General features: G+C 31.9%; 1 protein-coding gene across 1 annotated transcript; it reads left to right on the top strand.

Annotated features, from left to right (window-relative positions):
* The first annotated feature begins 9,848 nt into the window (after positions 1-9,848).
* LOC104898191 (acetylajmalan esterase) lies at positions 9,849-18,234 on the top strand. Its single transcript, XM_010685230.4, has 5 exons — positions 9,849-10,319; positions 11,278-11,490; positions 14,242-14,390; positions 15,555-15,828; positions 17,797-18,234. The coding sequence occupies exons 1-5, from the start codon at positions 10,037-10,039 to the stop codon at positions 18,021-18,023; spliced, it is 1,146 nt and encodes a 381-aa protein (XP_010683532.2). The 5' UTR covers positions 9,849-10,036; the 3' UTR covers positions 18,024-18,234.
* The last annotated feature ends 3,162 nt before the right edge of the window (positions 18,235-21,396 follow it).

Here is a 21,396-nt window from a genome sequence, read left to right as displayed (position 1 = left end):
ATAAATAATCTTCAGGAGAAGATAGAGTAATGGTTACCAGATTCGTCAAGTTAGGGGCCGATAAAGTCGGAAGACTAAAAGGGGAGGCTTGATAAGATGAGCCAACAAGGGGCGTTGACGGTAAAAAATTTGACCAAGCATGCGTGGGAGTCGGCATGGTGGAAGTCACGGCTGGAGTTGCGCTGGGGATCGAACTCGCCGGAAGGACGTCGCATATCCCGGCGGAAATCTGGGCGTGGCACGCGACACGGAGGAAGGTGACGAGCCGGTGAAGAGGGGCTGGGAGAAAGAAGACCCAGCGAAGAGGTGAGACGTCGCAGCAGCGGACCAAGGCTGCGGGAGTGCGGCACCGGAAATAGGTGCGACGACGTGGCTGCGGGCCGGCGAAGGCGAGGAGACGGCGGAAGTCAACGCCGGCGAGGAAGAAGCAGCAGTGACCGGCGCGGCGGAAGCAGGCGCAGAGGTCATGTTGAGTATTGGGGAAAAATACGGTGGTTGAAAAAAATTAAAAATTTGATTTTGTTTTTTTTTTTTTTTTTTTCCGTTTGTGATTTAGGAAAACCTAAGCTGTGATACCATGTACAAGTGTGGGAATAATTGTGTGTTAACCTGTTGTAGGTTAACCTGGCATTCAATATATATAGTGTTTATAATACAGACCTATGACTATGAAAGTACCCTTCTACCCTTTACAATATAATATTATCCTTTTACATATAATATTATCCAATATATATCATAGTGACCCTTTGCTGTATCATATCAACCAAAATAATTTCTAGAAAAAATAGTGTATGTGAAATCCGCAAATAATCGAACTAAAACTTTGAAGAACTAAAACTCCATGAACGACGATACAAAGGGGAGAGAAAGAGAAGATAGAGAGAGAAAAAAAGTAGCGTGAAAGGGGTGCGGAAGAAGGGGTAAGGGTTAAACTAACTTACGAAAATGCCATTACTCATAAGTGTATTTAGGATGGTTAGATTAGATTAGATCCAAAGGTCCAGATTTGTTCTCACATAAAAAAGTGTTCTCAAATAGAGGAGGTGTTCTCACAAGAGCCCTCCTCTATATATATATATATATATATATATATATAATATATATTAAAGATGTTCCTAAACAATGATCTATGCCACGTGGTGCTATCTCTCAGTGTGTTTACTTTATATAAGCACGCATATAATAAAAAAATAAAAAATGCATCTTATAAAATTTGATCCCATAACCTCACGCTTATGCACTAATGCTTTAACCACCGAACCAAGTAATATTTGGTGTTATATTTATGAAGTAAAATGTTAATAAATGAAAATTATAATTACCTCGACATGCGTAAAAACTAGTTGTTATTAAATAGTAGTTCATGTTTACCGACTAAGGCCCGTTTAATAGTAATCGTACAGGGCCTCCGTAACGCTTGTGACGGCCCCTGTCATCATCACCATGCCTTTTTAAGTCATCTTCCTCCAAACTCATTACATGACCATCATTATTATCATCCTTCTTTTTAGCCTCATGTAGCTTTTCATTGGCCATCCTATAATCCATACTAGCAAGAACTCTAGCAACGTCCACAATAATAACCAATGAACATTCGTTTTTTATCCCGGTTAATTCATCATTCCAAAACATATCATCACGAAACCTGTAACAACATTGCATGTATTTACATATTTCATGAACTAAACCTTCAGCCGTCTCATCTCTAAACACTTTGGTAGTCTTTACCACCGTCAAGACTACATCATATTCCGAACTAACAGGCTCTTCATGGAAACTCCGAATAAGCGATTCGTCGAAAGTCACCCAACAAACTCGGAGGCAATTCGTTGTTGTATGCACTCGCTTATGGTTCCAGGTTCACCCGAGTGGATAGTATCATAAATCTTGAACACCATTAAACCTTTATTAGTTCTATCTTTGAGATAATCGTCACTTTGGTTATTTTTAGGCCGGGCATATGAATAATTGTATACGTTTACACAAGCTTCTTCTTTCATCTCTAACTCAATTATGTGGTCACACTTATGGCGTAGGGTTACAGGGAAAGGAAGGGTGTAATGATTTTATGAGAATAAGGTGAAAGTACGTAATTTACAACTCTAGAGTATTGAAACACAATAAATGAAATCTCATCTCATCCCTTTAAATAGAAAATATTAGTGTTGTGATTTTCCGACTTAGAGTTGGTTTATATTTTGTGATTTTGTCTTATAGTCCTATTAGAGTTAGAGTTGGTTTATATTTTGTGATTTTGTCTTATAGTCCTATTAGGAATGTTTGGCTTGGACCTCAAGTAAATGGCACCTATTTATTAAATGATTATCAATATTAGTCATCAATTAAAGATATGTACTATAAAGAAAAAAATAAGAACTTCCAAAGAGGAGGACTTGATGTGGGTATGTAATACGGCCCACTAACCACTTTTTAGTGAATTTGGTTTTATCAACATTGGCCCAAGGCGATTAGTTCACTTGCCTTGCCCTAGTTATGACCCTGTCTACATGTTCAGTGTCAGTCCATCCATTTTTTTAAAATTATTTTTAAGAATATTTTATTTTGGATTTAGTTGAAAATTTGAACTGTTTTTCCAATTTTTTTTGTTAAAAAAGTTTAAAGAATTAATTTTTTTAATATTAATATAGAATATTTACGAAATATATGATCTTTGCGTAATTTTTTTAGGTAGTTTTTTGAAACTTTTTTGAAATATTTTAAATTTATCTGAAATTAAGTATATAAAAAGTTAAACGGAACAAGTCTTTAGAATAACTAACAAGGATATAATATGTGAATTTAGCCTTTAGGTGTGCAATTTCAAGATTTTCCCTCACTTCCCTCATTGCACTTCTTCTCCTGACTTACATAAGCTAACAAACGCCCCAGGGACACTAGATAAGTTAGCTAAAAGTAGAAATAGATAAAATTGCAATAAATGTAAATCGACACGTGATTTTGACATGCATTCTAAAATTTATACCAAATTAGGAAATAAATTGAATGCTTATCTAATGTCCCAGGGTGTTCGCTTGCAATATCTTATAGAAAAAAAAAGGATACTCTCCTAGAATTCTCAAATTTAGGACCATTTCATGTGAAAAGTGGGACAAAGAAATGGAGTAAGTACTCCAGAGAATAAAAGGAGAATAAAATTTGATATTTAGTAAACAACAAGGGAAACTTACAAATAAATTCGTGTAAATATTTCAAACAATTATAATCTTTATACAATTAAGAGTTGTTTAAAATATGCTTTGAGATAAGTTTTATATACCATATTGATAGAGAATATTGAGGCATGTTTGCTACATAATCTTTTCTATAAGCTTCATTGTCAGCTCATTAAGAATACTTTGGTTTATTGTGATAATCTCTAATAAAGCACAAAACATGTAGAGATGAATATCTGTTTTGTTTGAAAAAAGTTGTATTGCTTCAAACCTGAGTACTTCATGTTCCATCACGATATTAGTTTGCAAACATTTTTACCAAAGATCTACTTCAGTCCTCGACAACTCTTGTTGGATTATTCCATATCTAGTCTAAGCGTTCGAACTCCTCCCGCTTCAACGACGAATATAATTTTCTTTACTGTATAATTATACTTTGGGTAATATTTATATTTCCTATTATATCTTTTGTAATCCTAATTTTATTGTAATTAGGTCTCTCTTGTAATTTTCCTATATGAGCATATTATATGATGGGAACTCTTCAAATCTAGAAATTTACATGATCCAATACACAGGCCCAGCTCATTACATGTTCAACATGTTTAGTAAAACAGGGCCTCAGAATCTTATGGGCCCAAATTTTGTGTGAACCGACCAACAAGTAAAAGATTTTTTCTACAAAAAATCCAATAAATAGGAAAAGTAGTACATTGGAAAGAAAAAAAATAAAGAAAACACTTCTGCTCCAATCTTCCACCCAAAGTCGAGAAATTCTCTCCCTTCTACTTATTTAAAGTTTCTAATAATTTCCATAATTTTGTTCAATTTCCCGCAGTGACGGATCTAGGATTTTTATATAAGGTGGGCCAAACTAAATGCATTAGTTTTATTTGAATATATTTGATATAAATAATGCTCCCTCCGTTCAAAGGTAGATGAAATATGAGATAGTGCGGAATTAATTTTTTGCTTGAATTATATGATAGAATATAAAAGTAGGGTTCGTTTACTTAGATAAGAGAGTATGTGATACTATAACTTTTCAGTAGTGAGAATATATATCTCAACAAAATATATATTATGTGCTAACTCTAAGAATTTTAGAGAATAAAGAAACATAAACAAATTAATTAACTATATTGGAGAACTAAGTAACAACTTGCCAAAAGGAAAATAGCCTTACCCTTTCCTAAGATACATCACCGAAATCCAAAAAGCAAATATAAAGTAAGAGACTGCAAACATCGTTGTTTTGAATCGAACGCGGGACTAACATGGCTACATTGCTAGCGCCTAGCGTTTACACCAACTGTTATAAGACAAACATTTGCTTTATTTTTCTAGAATTAATATGTGTACCATTTCTGGATCATGGGGTGGGCCATGGCCCGGGTAGGCCACCCCCTAGATCCGCCCCTGATTTCCCGTATTAATGACTAATAAATTAAAGGTATCAATTAAAGGCATTAATTTTTTGAAATCTAAGCCCTTCAATTTAAAGATATTTAGCTTATGCATGAGCTTGAAAACTATAGTTTGGCTACTTTTGAGCTAAATCCTCCATACTCCATAGCCAGGCCCTACAATATATTGATTTGATTCTAATAGGTTGGGCTTGAATAGACTTATTGGTTATATATAGCTTTATAACCAATTAAATACATGATAGAATTTCAACTATAGACGTAAAATTTGACTTAGACATAACATAACATAACATTGCTGATGTTTTTGACAAGCCTAAATCCATACCGATTAGAGCACCCACAATGGCAAGCTACAACTACTTGTAGCTTTGTATGCCACATCAGCTTTTCAAACTACAACATTCCCAAACTACAACCTCTTCCATTGGAAAACTACAACTACTTGTAGTTTTTGTATGTCCACATGTATTGAAAAGTAAAATATGAAAGAGAAAAATGAAAGTGGGGCCCACAAAAATTGACAAAGCAAGTAGCTTTGTGGAGCTACTTGGCTTCACAAAGCAACAAGCTAAATTTCTCTCCAATAATAAAGCTACTAGCTCTAACTTTTGAAAAATTGCAAGCTAGGACCTCCAAGCAACCATTGGAGTTGCTCTTACCGATAAGAGGTCCCTATTGCTTTGCTTTTTGGAGGTGGATCTTTACCAGATTATGTTCCCACAAAATTGCTTTAATAGTACAATTAGTTTTGGAGTTTGCATTTTTTGAGACCTTCAAAATAAAATGCACTTATAGTATTTTTTTTCCGGATTTTATACCGTTTTCGGTTAGTGGACTAATTTTCTGCGGGAGTTTGCATGGGTACCTCAAAGGACATTATGTCTCCCAGCTGAGATTTTTTCCATACTCAAGACTCGAACCCAAAACCTTGGTTAAGAAGCGAGAGGTCCTTAACCACTCACGCCAACTCCAGTCGGTAAAATGTACTTATTATAGTTATATAGTTATACCTTTTACAAAGTTAGAAAGGGAAATTGGAGTGGGTATAACTTACAAGGTTGGTAAATGGTATACCTGAGCATGCAATAAATTGCGGGTTTGATAGGGCAACATTAATTCCACTAATTATGTTATATTAGACGTCTAGATCCAACATCATTATAACAATATTAGGTATATTAATGACTTAATGTGATTTGAGTGCTCATAATGCCCCATTATTAATAATTTCTTATTGGGTAATTTATCATTAGGAAAAGATAATATATTTTTACTTTTTATGATTAGTTCCATTTCACTAAATATTATTTTGTGCATCTGTGCAAACCCAAAATATGGTTTCGATTTCATTTTATACGATCTCTAACACGTATTTTTGACCATCAATATCTTTATTTACTTATTAATAAAATTACAAAATTTAATATTAAAAAACTATATGTTGAGATAAATCTAACAAGATCTCGTATAAGTATTTTTTTGTAATATTTGGTCAAAAGTTTTAAAAATTTGATCATGAAAAATGAAACAAAAACTATATTTTAAAATGGAGAGATCAATACCTATTTCTATTCTCTAGTGGGTGATGTACTCTAAATTGGGTGGACAAACTATTTTTTTTATATGATGTAATAATATTAAGAGTTAGCAACTTTTACGCGAGAGATAGAGTTTTTGTTTTATATTTGTGATATATAGCTTTTTTGCTCTAAGATTTTCTCTTTCTCTTATATATGATGATTGCCAAACTTAATGGTCAACCAATTAGCATTTTCGTAGCCGGAAATTAATTTACTATAGCTAATATTGTAATCACATAAATAACCTACAAGTGAGTGGAATTACCACCTACATTGAATATGAGAAGAGAAATAGGCAATCTTGTAAATTTGAGGAGTCACTCCTTGAATTGGCCGATAAAACCTTCTTTAAACTTGTAAATTAACCATATATTTATCAATTAACAGATGCGACTCAAATCAATATTACCTCTATTTCTCAATAAGTGTGTTTTTGCTAAGAAACTAGGCAAAAGAGTGATGTATTAAGGGTGATCGAGTCAAATCCCAAGTTAGAATGTAATCCCGAGTCTTGTCACTTGGAATCCTGAAAAACAAGGAAAACTGGCCCGAGGATGTTCTCGAGAAAGCCCCTCCGACGCTCAAGTCAGTGCCAGGTTAGTGAGAGAAAGTGAGTCAAGTCTAGAGAGAGATGCTCTAGTTTTGTTAGGTGAGAATTGAATACCTGTTCATTGATGAGACTGTTGATATTTATAGTGTTGGGAAATTCCCATAAAAGGAAATCCTTTTGGGGAGCATCCCAATAGGGGCAATAGCTAGGAAAGTTGTCATCTTTTTGGGGGTAAAGCTGTCTTATACCTGAAAAGCTGATGGACCTTTTTGGGAGCCTATGGCCTAGGCCTCTTGAGGGCATTTTTTCTGATGTTTATTGGCCCCGGTCATGGGTCCAAACAAAGTGCAACACTTTCAATATTTGCAATAGTCACAATAAGTGCAATCAAGTTCAAAATGGTAAATAAAGTTCAATATTATTACAAATATGCCGCCAAAAGTAAGGAGGTATCACAACTTTTTTGTTTCATCACTTGAATTACTCTACTTTATTGTGATACTAACGTTCTCGCTCTACATTCTTTCATATTTTCACACTTTTTATATGTCGCGCTTATTGAAAAATGGAAGAAATATAAGGGTTGACTAAATTTAACTTCCAATGACAGAGTAACACATGAAAGTGTGGTAGTTTTACTTTTATGATGATATCGTTTAATAGAAGAAAATAATACCCCAAAAACACTAATCATGTCTCCCTGTAGCTTTAGATGTACCTTAAAGCAGGGATCTTCGTCCATTAACAAAGCATCACTCTAGTGGAGTAGGAGTACTTCGGAAGGCTAGACTTTCAAAATTGTATAATGTGAACCTAAGACTAGCCACTAATAATTTTTCCTAATCAAAAAAGTAGGCACTTTATCATTTCTTAAATGGAACACATCCAACTTCCTAGGAATAATTTTAGATATGTGGAACACCATCCCTAATTAGCATCATGTTAGTTACTACTGTTTACTAATTAACCATTAATTTGATTCAACTGCTTACAAAAGTCTTCAGCTAATCGTGGCTTAATCAATTGAGAGTTTCTTTCTTTCAAGAAAAGAAAATTTGGCCTCCTAATAGTTTCCAAAACTTCATATTTTTTTGAACATGATACAAATAAGATTAAATTATATTGGCTTTCTGAATGATAAAAGTATCAGTTCACTATCCGATTTATAATAACCCTCTTATCTGTCAATTCTCTATCCCATACTTTCTATGAGCATCGAACTCGTACCATTTTTAGATATACAATAGTATTTATTATGGTACATTGAATTAGACCTCCAAAAGTTTAATTTCGCCTTAATATGAAGGCCTAACTAGAGCATAAAGCCCATTAGACGAAGTCAATATAAGTCAAAGTCAATAGAAGAATGCACTTATACAACCTTTTGAACTTGAAAATAACCCGAATAACCTGATTTAGAAGTTGGGTTATTTTCGGGCCAGGTTAACCTAAAATTAACCTAGACTTTCATAACTTATACAATCTATCTTTTATTATTCTTATTTGTATTGGGCGAAGCCCATTCCTGATTACCTAAATTTCATTTCAGGTGATTAACATATTACATATACCTTCATAACTTAGCATGTGTAGTTGAATTTCATTTCAGGTCATTTTAGGTTGGTTTCAGGTCAACCTGAAATTCGAAAGGTCGGATTTGGGTTATGATTTTCTACCTGAAATTAGAATCAGGTCGGATTTGGGTTAGGGGTAAGTGAAGTGAAATATAAATCAGGTCAACCTGAAATTGACCCAACCCGACCTGATTGCCAGTCCTAGCGCCAAGTGGGACTCTTCCTTAGGTGTTTTACAACATGTCATCCACATATAATAAAAAAAGGATAAAAAAATGTCATGTGTAAAATTCGATCTTGTAGCTTCAAGTTTATATACTACAATCATAACTATTACACCAAGTTATATTTGATGTTATTATTTCAAAGTTAATATTAATAAATAAAAACTATAATTATTCGAGGCATAACCCACACCTAAAAACTAGCCTCAACTTAAAAAATGATCTATTTTAACTAAAATGATTTGATCGCACAAAGAATTTTATGATAGACCTCACCTGATGGAACAATACTAATTGCCAAATTAAATAATTATGTGACATCAAACCCGCAAGGTGTTTTTGATTGTTGGGCAATTAGATATGGGCTGCCATTCCAGAATTGACTTTTATCGTCGCCTTACTAATTACTAACATTGAATTCTGATATAACATATGCTACAATCGTATTGCATGTCTGCATCAAAGAATTCTCATGCACAATAAAACATATACTTCCTCCGTTCTATTTTAAATGAAACATTGGAGGAAATAACACTATTCACTGATCAATTTTAACTCCAATTTATCGCTATTATATAAAGAAAAACATAGTCAAGTGGGATCTTGTTAGATTCGTCTCGATGCATACTATCAAATTATAACTTTTTTATATTTTTTACGTGTACACAACTAAAGATATTAATGACTAAAGAAACGCGTTGGGTTGCGTGAAAAAGCAAACGTTTCATTTAAAACGGAACGGAGGAAGTACTACAATTTAGAAGTAAATAAATTTCACAGTATTTGATTTGATTGGCTTTGTTAAAAGCATGAGTTAAATTTTAGTAGACACTAATTTAGAGTTGGGCAAATACCACACCGGCACACCGTGGTACGGTGGTAGCCATATTTTATATACGGACGTCCTAGCACGAAACAAGTAAAATTATAGTCGTTTTTAGGTCGTACCAATTTTCTTAAACAAATTAAAGGTAAAATGCACCATCTAATCGGTTTATGTTGTGATGATAGGTGCCTCTTTATAAAATTTAATACAACTTTCTTCCTTGATAAAATTGAGCAAGCTAACATACAGGTCGCTAATTGTACTTATGCTGCGTTCGTGTTAAATCTTTAAAATAATATCCATATATCTCCCACAATTCATAATATGAACCTGCCACGTAAGATCAAACTCGTATTATATCATGCTAACTATAGTACCGATCCGGCCTATGCACAACTATAATCAGTAAAACTCCATGACTCTATGTTGCCATACAAATAAAAATACATCCCCATTATATAAATTGATGTAAATCATACGCCAACTACAAGTGAAGTAGCATACTAGCATGTGTTTAACCTTTACTATGAAGTCAAACCACCAAATAACACCTGCCTTCCCATAATCATGAAATACATTACAATCATATTTTCTAACCATAAATGTTCTTTTCCCCCCTATAAAAGCTCCCTAGTGGTACGAGTTAAGTTATTCCACACACACACACACAAAAATAATGACACACTTCTCATTGCATTTTTTCATGCTATGCGCAACTACTATCATAACATTTACAACACAAGGTGTAAAAGCCTCTTTTAGAAGCAAAGGGAATGCAAATGTAACAATGCAATTTGAAGCCATTTACCAATTTGGTGACTCCCTTTCCGACACCGGCAACTTAATCCGGGAGCCCTACGGCGCACGAACCGCTTTTGCGAGACTTCCTTATGGCCGAACCTTCTTTCACCGCCCTACGGGCCGATGCTCCGATGGCCTTCTCATGGTGGATTACTTTGGTATGTTCATGAGCTTTAACCTTACACTAATGCACGTATATATCCTCTGTTTCCCCTGTTTACGTGGTCCTTTCGATGGTAATATAAGGTGTAATATGTTTCTCTAACCATATATAGTTCAAATTAAGAGAAACTAATATTATATAATAGATTAATATTATTCGCAATAATATAATAGTAACATTTTTTTTAACATAGAATACAAGAGAAAAAAAGACTTGGAAAGGAAAAAGAAGTGAGATTCATGTGATAGGAGAACAAGGAGAGATAACATAATACAAAATATGTAAAACGCGAGTGTTAATATTTGTGTAAATTATTTATTTTTAATAAATATTAAATTTTACGGGGAAATGAAGGGAATATGAATAAATTTATAATACAATTGTTGATGCAATTATTTAATAATCTAGTTTTAGAGTCTTTCTTTTTAAGTGCTTAAATGATGTCATATTAAATATGACACCACCTTGTAATATGTTATTTCATTGAATATTCTTTTATTACTCTAAAAATGAAGAAAACTACTTGTAAAAGATTCCAGACTCTTATTTCTCACTTTATAAGTCATTATATTAGTTAAAAATTATGCTTAAAGTCGCAATGTATTCAAAGTAAAACCTAAGAAAACACATAAGGGTTACCGGACCCATATATATTAGTGTGTTTTGTACTTCATCTACAGATAGTAAGAGTGTTGAGAAATTATGTACGTTCCTAACGACCAAAACAAAATGCAAAATTTCCCAAAAAACAAACAAAATGAAAAGTGGAAAATTTGTAAACATAAAAAGTAGTGAGAACAATTTCTTTTGCTTAAATAGTCAATGACTTAGAAAAGAGTGGGACATTTTTTGGACAACTTTTTTTTTACTTATAATAATTTGTTTATTTTTATATGTACTTTTAACTTTTAGTCTAACAAATTATTTTATGTTTCAAAATTGTTGCATGGTAGCTATGTACTTTCACCTACCACTACTGAATCCATATCTTGCACGAAGAAGTGACTTTAGCAATGGAGCCAATTTCGCCGTGGCAGGCGCAACTGCGCTTGATCCTGCTGCTTTGGCTGCGCGCAATGTATCTCTACCTCTTACACGAAGCACTTTGGCTAGGCAAATTCGTTGGTTTAAATATCTTCTCCACTCTACTTTATCTAATCCGAGAGGTACGTTCTACTTTATACCATTAAGAGTGCGTTCTTTTCACCTTAAAAAAATCAGAATTTATCAGACCTGATTGACCTTGATTGACCCTTATCAAAACTTATTGTTTAGTGTTATGTTAGACCTGATCGCAAACCTAATTTGAATTTATTGGACCCTAAACTTTATGTTTAGGGTGAAGAGAACACATCCTAGATACAATTATAAATCTATAACTATCCATTTCTTTTGTTGACCTTATTTTCTTGTCAAATTAAGAGTGCATTTGGTAGCAAGGTTGTTGGGTTTCCATATCTTTGGAAGACTTATATTTCTTATGATGATTAAGATCACTTAAGAGTGTTCCATATAACTATGTGGGCAACAATTTTGTGGGCACATTCTTGTACTAATTTGATGTAGAAATTGGAAAGGAATTATTGAAGATTTTTATGAAAATATCATTTATAAACCATTGGGTGTGTACCTACCACAGAAAGTTTTAGTGGTTTGTGCATTTGTGCATGTAGCGTATACGTATTGTTAACAACAAAACATTACACATTGTTATCGTTATCAACATTTATTATCGACTATTAGTAAGCAATAAGGTTATAATCATATATTAAATACATGTTTTGATGTTACTTATGAAGTGATGGCTAATAAGAGGTAGTTCGTAATTATGAAATGTTTAATAAGTATGTTATAATATCTTATTCATGTATCTACGCCAAACAATTGCAAATATTTCATTTGTTCTCAAATAAATGTAATACTTAGTTTTAAAACCTCATAAACTAATTATTTTTTGAGACTTGAATTTTTTTTTCATTGCATATTTTTAAACTATCAACTTTTTTTACATTTTTTTAATATGCAATCAAAATCTCATGGTCAAATATGACTTAAAGACCGTGGGAAAAAAGAAAAATAAGCTAAGGGTTTGTTCTCCCCAGCTTATTTTCAGTTCAGTTCAGTTCAGCTCCAATAAGTTCAGTTCAGTTCAGTTCAGTTCAGTTCAGCTCCAATCAGTTTAGATCAGTTCAGTTCAGTTCAGCTCCATTCTTTTATAACCATTTTGTTAAATACTATTATTATGTTGGTATAATTTATTTTACTAATTACTCTTATTATTATTATTATTATTATTATTATTATTATTATTATTATTATTATTATTATTATTATTACTATGATTATTATTATTATTTAAATATATATCATTACTATTAAGTATTATTATTATTATTGTTGTTGTTTCTATATATTATTTAGTTTATTATAGCTTTACTCATTATTATTACTATTATTATTAGGAAGAACATGGTTTAGGTCAAAGCACAAATAAACCCACATTTTATTAGCCCATAAACCAATCAAATCGCGTCAAGACGGTTTATGATGTAATTTTCGCGGTCCAACCCAATCATTATTTTTATTACTAAACATTTTTTTATTATTAAATATAATTATTAAAATAGTAATATTAATTTACTTCTTAAATATTATAGTTATTATATATCATTGTCAAATATTAATATATTAATACAAATAATATAAAATAATTATTATTAATTATCATTATTATCACTAATTATTATTATTATTAATTTATGATTATTAATATTATTTATTTATAACTATCATTTAAAAATATCCAAAATACTATTATTATTATTCATTATTATTACTTATCATTATAATTAATATTTAATATTCATATTATTATTGTTTAAAATATTATTTATATATTTATTGCATTCATTTTAATTCAATTTAATTTAATTCAATTCAATTCAATTCAGTTCAATTCAATTCAATTCAGTTCAGTTCAGTTCAACTCCAATAAGTTCAGTTCAGTTCAGCTCTAATAAGTTCAGTTCAGTTCAGCTGTTTTATACTCCCTCTGTTTTTTTTATTGTTCTCACTTAGAATCTTGACACTATTCATAATTAGAGAGAATCTTCTCAATTTTTTTCAATTTATAAGAAAAAATATAGTCATGTGGGATCTTGTTTGATTCGTCTCAATTAGTACATTATTAATATTCAATCGTTATAATTTTTACTAATATATGATGAAAGATATCTAAGTTCAAAAATGTGCATTGAAAGATGTGTAAATGGAAAGTGAGAAAGATAAAAAAAAAAACAGAGGGAGTACCAAATAGAACAGGCCCTAAGTGTCGTACTTATCTAAGGGAATATTATATAATGTGCTATAATGAGAATATAATGCTAATGCTCTTTTATTTGTTTACTTTTTTGTTAAAAAGGTCCTTTTTGTAAATGAGCTCGGTTAACCACACTTTAGAAACCCTAAATTCTGTAACTAAATATTTAACATCTTTTGTTGAGATGTTAATATATTTCCCCTGTTTCGTTTGAAATGCAAAAAAAAAAAAAAAATTATATTTTACAAAAAATACTCCTTTGTTGCACTTAAAACGAAATGAAGAAAATACTATGTTGTTAAATAACAATGATAAAATCATGCGCTATCTTGTAGGAGTATCATAAAATGTGCGGTGTTTTTTTGAGCTTCTTATTCACATGGATTCCTACTCTTATGTTTACCATGTTCCGTATTAACATTTTCCTTGGAAGAAAGGAGAAGTTACATTCACGCAAGAAATATTATTGTTCATAAATGTGATGGAGGAATCCAAAATTGCACCAACTTTCATGATTAATAAGATAATACTACTCATAAAACACATAGAAACATGTTTGATTAACGCAGTTTCCTTGTAATTGCATGCATGGTTGCAGAAATCAAAGAAAAACTTCAAAAGTCATTAGTGATGATGGGAGAAATTGGAGGCAATGACTACAATTTCGCTTTTTTCCAAGGTAGAACCATGCATGAAGTATATAAGCTTGTCCCTTACGTCGTACAAGCCATTAAAGCTGCAGTACAAGTGAGTGTATAATTTACACTTCTTTCCTTCCAATTTAAACCTTCATATGTACGTATCTACTAATGTCTCAATAAGATTATAAGATCATGTCACCTTTTCCTATCACAAATTGGGAGGTCTTGATCATTTAATATTATATAGAAGTTTTGATGCATGCAATCCTAGCTAATAATTAATAATAAGGATAAAATTATTATCTTAGATGGTTTTAGGGATTTAAGATAAAATCACACGTCAATTGATTGATGTTACTAATACTTAGTAATCTGTTCATTTTTACACTTTTATGTTCTTATAGTTAGTCCTAAGATTTGCATATATCGTTTTCTTTTATTTTATAGAGATTTATACAAGAAATAGTATTATACTATCATATAGCATCATACGAGATTTGTTTTGACGTCCATTTATATAATGTCATTTTTTCGTGATTTTGTTAAACACGCTACTGAAGATATTAAATCAGTTATGTAGATTGAAGAGGGAAGACCATGAGAAAACACGTGAAAGAATGAAGTAAAAAAAAATGAAAGAAGTAATTATTATGATTAGGTTTTATAATATGCATCTATTTATAAATTAATAAAGATGTACGAGATTTATCAACATTATATATGATATGATATGATATGATGAGAAGAGCTTTAGAGATCAGGGTAGGTCGATGCCACCCAACCCAAGTCATCCTCACATAGATCAATCCATTTAACATACATGGAAATTGTGGACCAACATCGAATAGTCAGCCTGAATTAAAAAAATATCTTAATGAGATTTGACAAAAAAAATTGACTTGCTGACCCACCTCGGTCTCTTCAAAGACAAATTACGACTTTTCATCTTAGCATTTGCCATATTGACTCGAGAGAGGATATAAACGACCTAGCTATCTATTAGAAGAGCTAGAGTTTAAACAATATGGCGACAATCGAATCTTAATTCAAGAAGTAAAATAAGTGGTCGATCACTAGTTTTTTTTATCCATATGAGTCACGAAAGTAGTACAAAGTACAAAGAAAGGGAAGGGGGATTTGAACTTGTGACCTATCGTTCACAACATTTCAATCTTAACAGTGGTCGATCATTAGTCATTACATGAAAGTAGAGTGGTTTACAATAGTATTTAGATAACTAATCTAGCTAAACTATATTGCATTTTTGCAGGAAGTGATTAAGCTTGGAGCTACTAACATTGTGGTGCCAGGAAACTTTCCCATTGGTTGCGTACCTCTTTATCTGGTTGGATTTCCATCCAAATATGCATCAAAGTATGATGAATTTCAGTGCTTAAAAGACTACAATGACTTCTCAAAGTTTCACAATGAGCTTTTGATAAAAACCATCCAAGAGTTGCAGCAAGAGCACCCGGGTGTTGCCATTGCCTATGGAGACTATTACTCTGCCCTAATGTGGGTCATTACCCATGCTCCTCGGTTAGGTAAGTTGCATGCTCCAATGAACTTGGAACACTACCTTGTCTGCACACTTGATAAGTACTCTCTCCGTCTCAAAATATAGTTCTCATTTTTATTTTGGGAGTCAAATTTTAAAAAACTTTAACCAAATATTCGTAGTAATGTATAGAAAAAAAACATATTCATGAGGGGTCTTGTTAGATTCGTCTCAATGTATAAATTCGTAATATCAACTTTTTATATTTTTTACTAATAAGAAATAGATGATATCGTAGGTCAAAGGTACGTCTTGGAGACTGTGCAAAATGAAATGGGAACTATATTTGGGGACGGAGGGAGTATATTAAATAGGGTCGTCTAAAAAATTTTATCGATGTTGTGCTAATATGATCAATTGAACAAAACCCAACCGGTACACATATTTTACAAAATATTCTTATTAAAGGACATAAAAAGTCGATGAAGATTTTGGAACATAGGAAACATATATAGACATTATTCTAGGGCATCATTTTCTCATGCAACACCTAGATTGGTTAATCAATTCATGTGTACATTATGATTGAGTGAGCTTAAAAGAGGAAGACCATCCTTTGGCTCTTCCCCCACATCCTAAAACAATGGTTTGTTAGGTTAAAAGTTGGCGTGACTATGTTGCATGTGCTGATGTGCATAACAAGAGGGATACCACCCGTGACTTTACGACTTATGTTATGAGTGGTCCTATACCTAGAACGGCCTCCTTTGTTAGGACCCGTCGTAGAATAATGAGTCTTCTCATAATCATGCGACTCTTTTGGGCTAACATGTTTACATGGTTGGCGATGGAACATGGTCTTCAAAATTTGGGTCAAGTGTATATTATCTTGATATGATTTTTCGTTTATACTTTATCTATTTCTAAATACATATATCATTTGAATATTAATTACTATTTATTTATTAACTTTATACCTTTTTTTCTCTTAGAAATGTAAATTAAAATTTATAGTCAAGTGTTGTCTTATTTGATTCGTCTTAATACATACTTCTACATAATGCACTTATGCAGCCCTTATCGCCATCGATCATCCCGACTCTATTTTTCTATATCTAAACTTAGGGTTTTTCTAACCTATGCCACAAGGCATAGGTTAAGAATTTTAATATTTTATTAAAAATATATATAATACAATAAGATTTTATTTGGGGATAATAAATAAGGATAGATACTTAAGATAGAAATAATTATGTAATATTTTTTTAATTTGGTCGGATTTTGAAATGTAAAACATTTTGTATAATGATATCTTCTATAAGACTTTTGATACTTTTAACCTATGCCTTGTGGCCTGGCATAGATTAGAAATTTCCTTGAACTCAATCTTATTGCAATATAAATAGAGGTGCCTAGAAGAGAGCATAAATAACTAACAGTTGACTCTCTCCCCTTGTTAGCCAACTATAGTTTCTAGGAAGAGTTTTTCAATATTTCTCAAGATAATATATTGATCTCTTTTCCCCTTCAACATCCTAAGCCTATGCATGGCTGTAAATAAATTTTTTAATTCATAATCATTATGGAAAGTATTTTGTTGATAACATTTTTTAGTTGTATTTTCGAGAATAATTGTTGTATATAATAGACTCACCAATATTGCATATGGAATTATGAATGCTATATATGAAAATGAAGGTATCAACATTATCATGTTCAATAAGATGATGAAAATCTGATTCCAATGTTTATATGTAACATTTGTTTATCTAATATACAACATTTATAATTGAATAAACTTTTTATAATATGTCATGAACAAAAAGTGTTATAAAAGCTTCTTATTAATATCTCGAGTATTATACCAAGGATATCTTGACCTAATGGTTAAGATTGAGGTGTTGTGCACGATAGGTCACAAATTCGAAACCTCACCCTTCCCTTCTTTGTATTTAGTACTGCCTTCATAACTCCAATGGCTTCTAAGTTTGATTATTTTTTCGCCTTTTAACAGGGTTCGAGGTAGATGGGTCAAAAAGGGCTTGTTGTGCATTGGGTAACAATCCTTATAATTATGATCCAAGAAGAGGCTGTGGAAGCCCTGGAGTTCCAGTATGTCAAGATCCTAGTAAAACAGTAAATTGGGATGGAATTCATATGACTCAAGAAGGGAACAAAAATGTGGCAAGATGGTTATTAAGAAATATTGTACCTACACTTCAAAGACATATTCATGTTTAAAACAATAAGTAATATATAGCTTAATATCACCCTTTTTTAGATTACTTGCATGGAAAATATAACACCATGGAGTAGATTGAATAGGCATGCGAGATTTGATAATATATACATATATATTCTTGGCAAATGTCAATTTAGAGCCATGTTTTATTCTAAGCCTCTAGCTTTGGAGAAAATTTTCTTAATTATACTAACCATATATAATTGATAATTCCTTTGTTTTTCAGTTACAACGCTTATTATTTTACGTTCTAAAACATGTAAATTTGACCATTAATACTTTATTAATAGGAAACGAAAAGAAATGTTAATGTGAACAAATTCCAAGTACGTTTCAAAAATGATCTCAAGTTTACTTGTCATATGAGTTATTAACTAATGATAGCTAAAACAAGTTCAATTTCTCATTAGTTCTACATCACAATAATTTAATTTTTTATTTTATTTTTGGTACATAAGAAATGTTAAGACATCCTTTTCTAAAGGAGAAATCTTTATGAATCAAAGAAAACAAATTTATGTAACAAAATATACATTAAAATATCCATATCGGCCGAGGCAGCAGAAGAGTTGTGACCTTTTGCCATTCAAATTATCTGTGCCAATTTCGACAATGATGATTTCAGTCAACTCTCCATGAAAAAGTCTTCCAAGAGTTAAAACGTTTTTTGACGGACCTCAAGAAAAAAATCTAAGCCCTTTAAAAACTTTGGGCTGGACTAGTGACAATAAAAGTCCTAAAATATCAGCTACTTTTGGACCAAGTCTAAAGTGAAAAGGGCTTTAAATTTGATTAAGACAGTTTAGAAAGATAATGGCTTATCCAAAGATAAAGGAATTGGAAGAAATTGTGATCCAATTTACAATGCAAAGAATATTTGATTCCCACATTAAATCCAAAAGCTTAATTAGAGCATATGAAGAAAACTTTTTGCAATTTGGAATATCTAATCTTCTTTCTTACTCTTTTTTTTTTCCACTTTTCAGAAAAAGTTTTGATCTATATTCCTACAATAATATATGCCAAAGTTGATAATTTTATATTTACAAGCTAGTACTATGATTTAAAATATTTCTTGAGATAGTCCATAAAAGTGTATTCCTTATATATTTGTATCATTTTCTCATTACAAATACTAATATTCCGTCTACACGGGAGAAAATTATTGGATCTGATTGATTTTGGTTTATTGTGGATCAAATCACATGGTAGATGTAGATTGTTTAACGCTAATTACATTATGTGAAAACATAAATTGCAATGATATTATCACCAAAAAGTAATTGCAATCAAAAAATTATTACAATGATATTAGTACAAAAAAAAAAAGTTGAAATGATGGATTAAGATTGTTTAACGATTATTACATTGTTTTGCATGTTGAGGTCACTTTACCGTGATTTCAGAAACGAGCTCTTGTACCAATATGTTTTTGAAAACAAAGTTCGATATTTAATACTACAAGTGGCAAATTGCACAAAAAACTTCTAAAATCCATCATTCAAGCCCATAATCTAAGTGGATTGGTTGAGGTTTGGACCCGCAACTTCTTACTATTCCCCCGTATTAAATATAGTGTTTGTTTCTCTTTTAAGGTCAAACTTTAAAATATTTGATCAAATATTCTCATTAATATATACAAAAAGACATAGTTATGTAGAATGTTGTTAAGTTCGTCTCGATATCTACTTTCATAATATGGGACGGGGGGAGTAAAAGATAAGAAAAAAATTGACATCATTAGTCCTAATTGTATCTTTGAGTTGCAATTATTGATTATCTTATACTATATGTCCCAACTTTATTATTGTTATTATAAAACAATTATATAACCTACTAAGGGCGTGTTCGACAACAATAGCTGTAGTAGTAGTTTTTAGTTGTTAGAGTAACTGTTAGCTGTTAGTGGTTGGTGTGTAGCTGTCAGCTGTAAGCTGTCCAAGTAGCGGTATAAGATATTGATGTTCGGTAAAAGAAGCTGTCAAAGTAGATGTTTACAGATAATTAATTAAAAACTTAAACAAAACTTTAATATATAATTTATGCACCACTAAAGCTACCCCAAAAGCTACAAATTGTAGCTTTTCACAAACACTCCTTAAACACTACTTGTAACACTAAAAGCTACTTCCACCACTACTTTGCCAAACACTACTATTTTTCTTAATTAGTATTTTGACCTAGTCAAGATACTAAAAGCTACTTAAAAAGCTTGTGTTGAACACGCCCTAAATTGGTTAATAACCACGCTTGCAACTCCTTGACAAGCCTTTGTTTTTAGAATAAATTAACCTAATGGAAGACTTTTATGACAATTTAAGAAGAAGAAAAAAAAACTCAAAGGATTATTTCTATCACTAATTTCATAATTTCAATTTGTCACTTTATCAGCAATCAGGGGCGAAGCTAGAAAGGGGGAATGGCAGGGGCTCGATCCCTATAGCCAACTTTGTCTTCCATATATTTTATTAAACTGACTATTATATTATATAAGGATCTTTCTAACCTATGCCACAAGATATAGGTGAATAGTAGGGATAGCAATGAGGCGGGTCTGGATCGGGTCCACAGGCCGAATTATTTTTTACAGTCTCAGACCCGCGTCCAGATCCGTTGGATCTAGATTTTTCAGACCGAGACCCAGATCCGCTAGGTCTAGCGGGTCCACGGGTCCTAACTGGGCCCTAAATGGATCCTTCTTAATTTTAAGTTTTCATTATATTTTTGAATATATGTAATTAAAAATTGCCGCCCTAATATATATAGGTCATGTATCCATGGTTAAAGCATTATCTAAACAAAATATTAAAAATTAACTCATAAAATATTAAAATGTTACAACTTACAAAGTTACAAGTCTTAGATGGAGTTAAAACATTAACGAGTTCACAAAATCACAATTCATAAAATCTTAATGTTTATGCAAAAAAAAATTTCTAATATGTAAATGCGTCTGCAGGTTGGGTCTGGGTCTAGCATACGTGAGGTCGAACCCAGACCTGGCCCATGTTCTTCGGTACCCAGACCCAACCCGAACCCATTAGGCCTAAAATTTATGGACCTGAGCCCTTATAAATGGGTCGGGTCCTAGTCGGTCTGGATCGGATCCATGATTATCCATTGCCATCTCTAGTTAAGAGTACTAAAAATCCTATATAAGATATTATTATACAACAAGATTCTATTTTGAAATAATATATAAAGAAAGATACTTAATATAGAGATAATTATGTAAGATTTTTTTAATTTGGTTGGATTTTGAAATGAAAACTTTTTGTATAATGATATTTTATATAAAATTTTTGATATTTTTTACCTCATTGTTGCATATGTTAGAAAAATCCATCATATCCATGCTCTTACCTAGAGGTG

The sequence above is a fragment of the Beta vulgaris genome, chromosome 7, assembly GCF_026745355.1.
Source record: "Beta vulgaris subsp. vulgaris cultivar EL10 chromosome 7, EL10.2, whole genome shotgun sequence".
NCBI lineage: Eukaryota > Viridiplantae > Streptophyta > Magnoliopsida > Caryophyllales > Amaranthaceae > Beta > Beta vulgaris.
The sequence above is the reverse complement of the archived record's forward strand: the minus strand, read 5'-3'. Positions and strand labels throughout refer to the sequence as shown.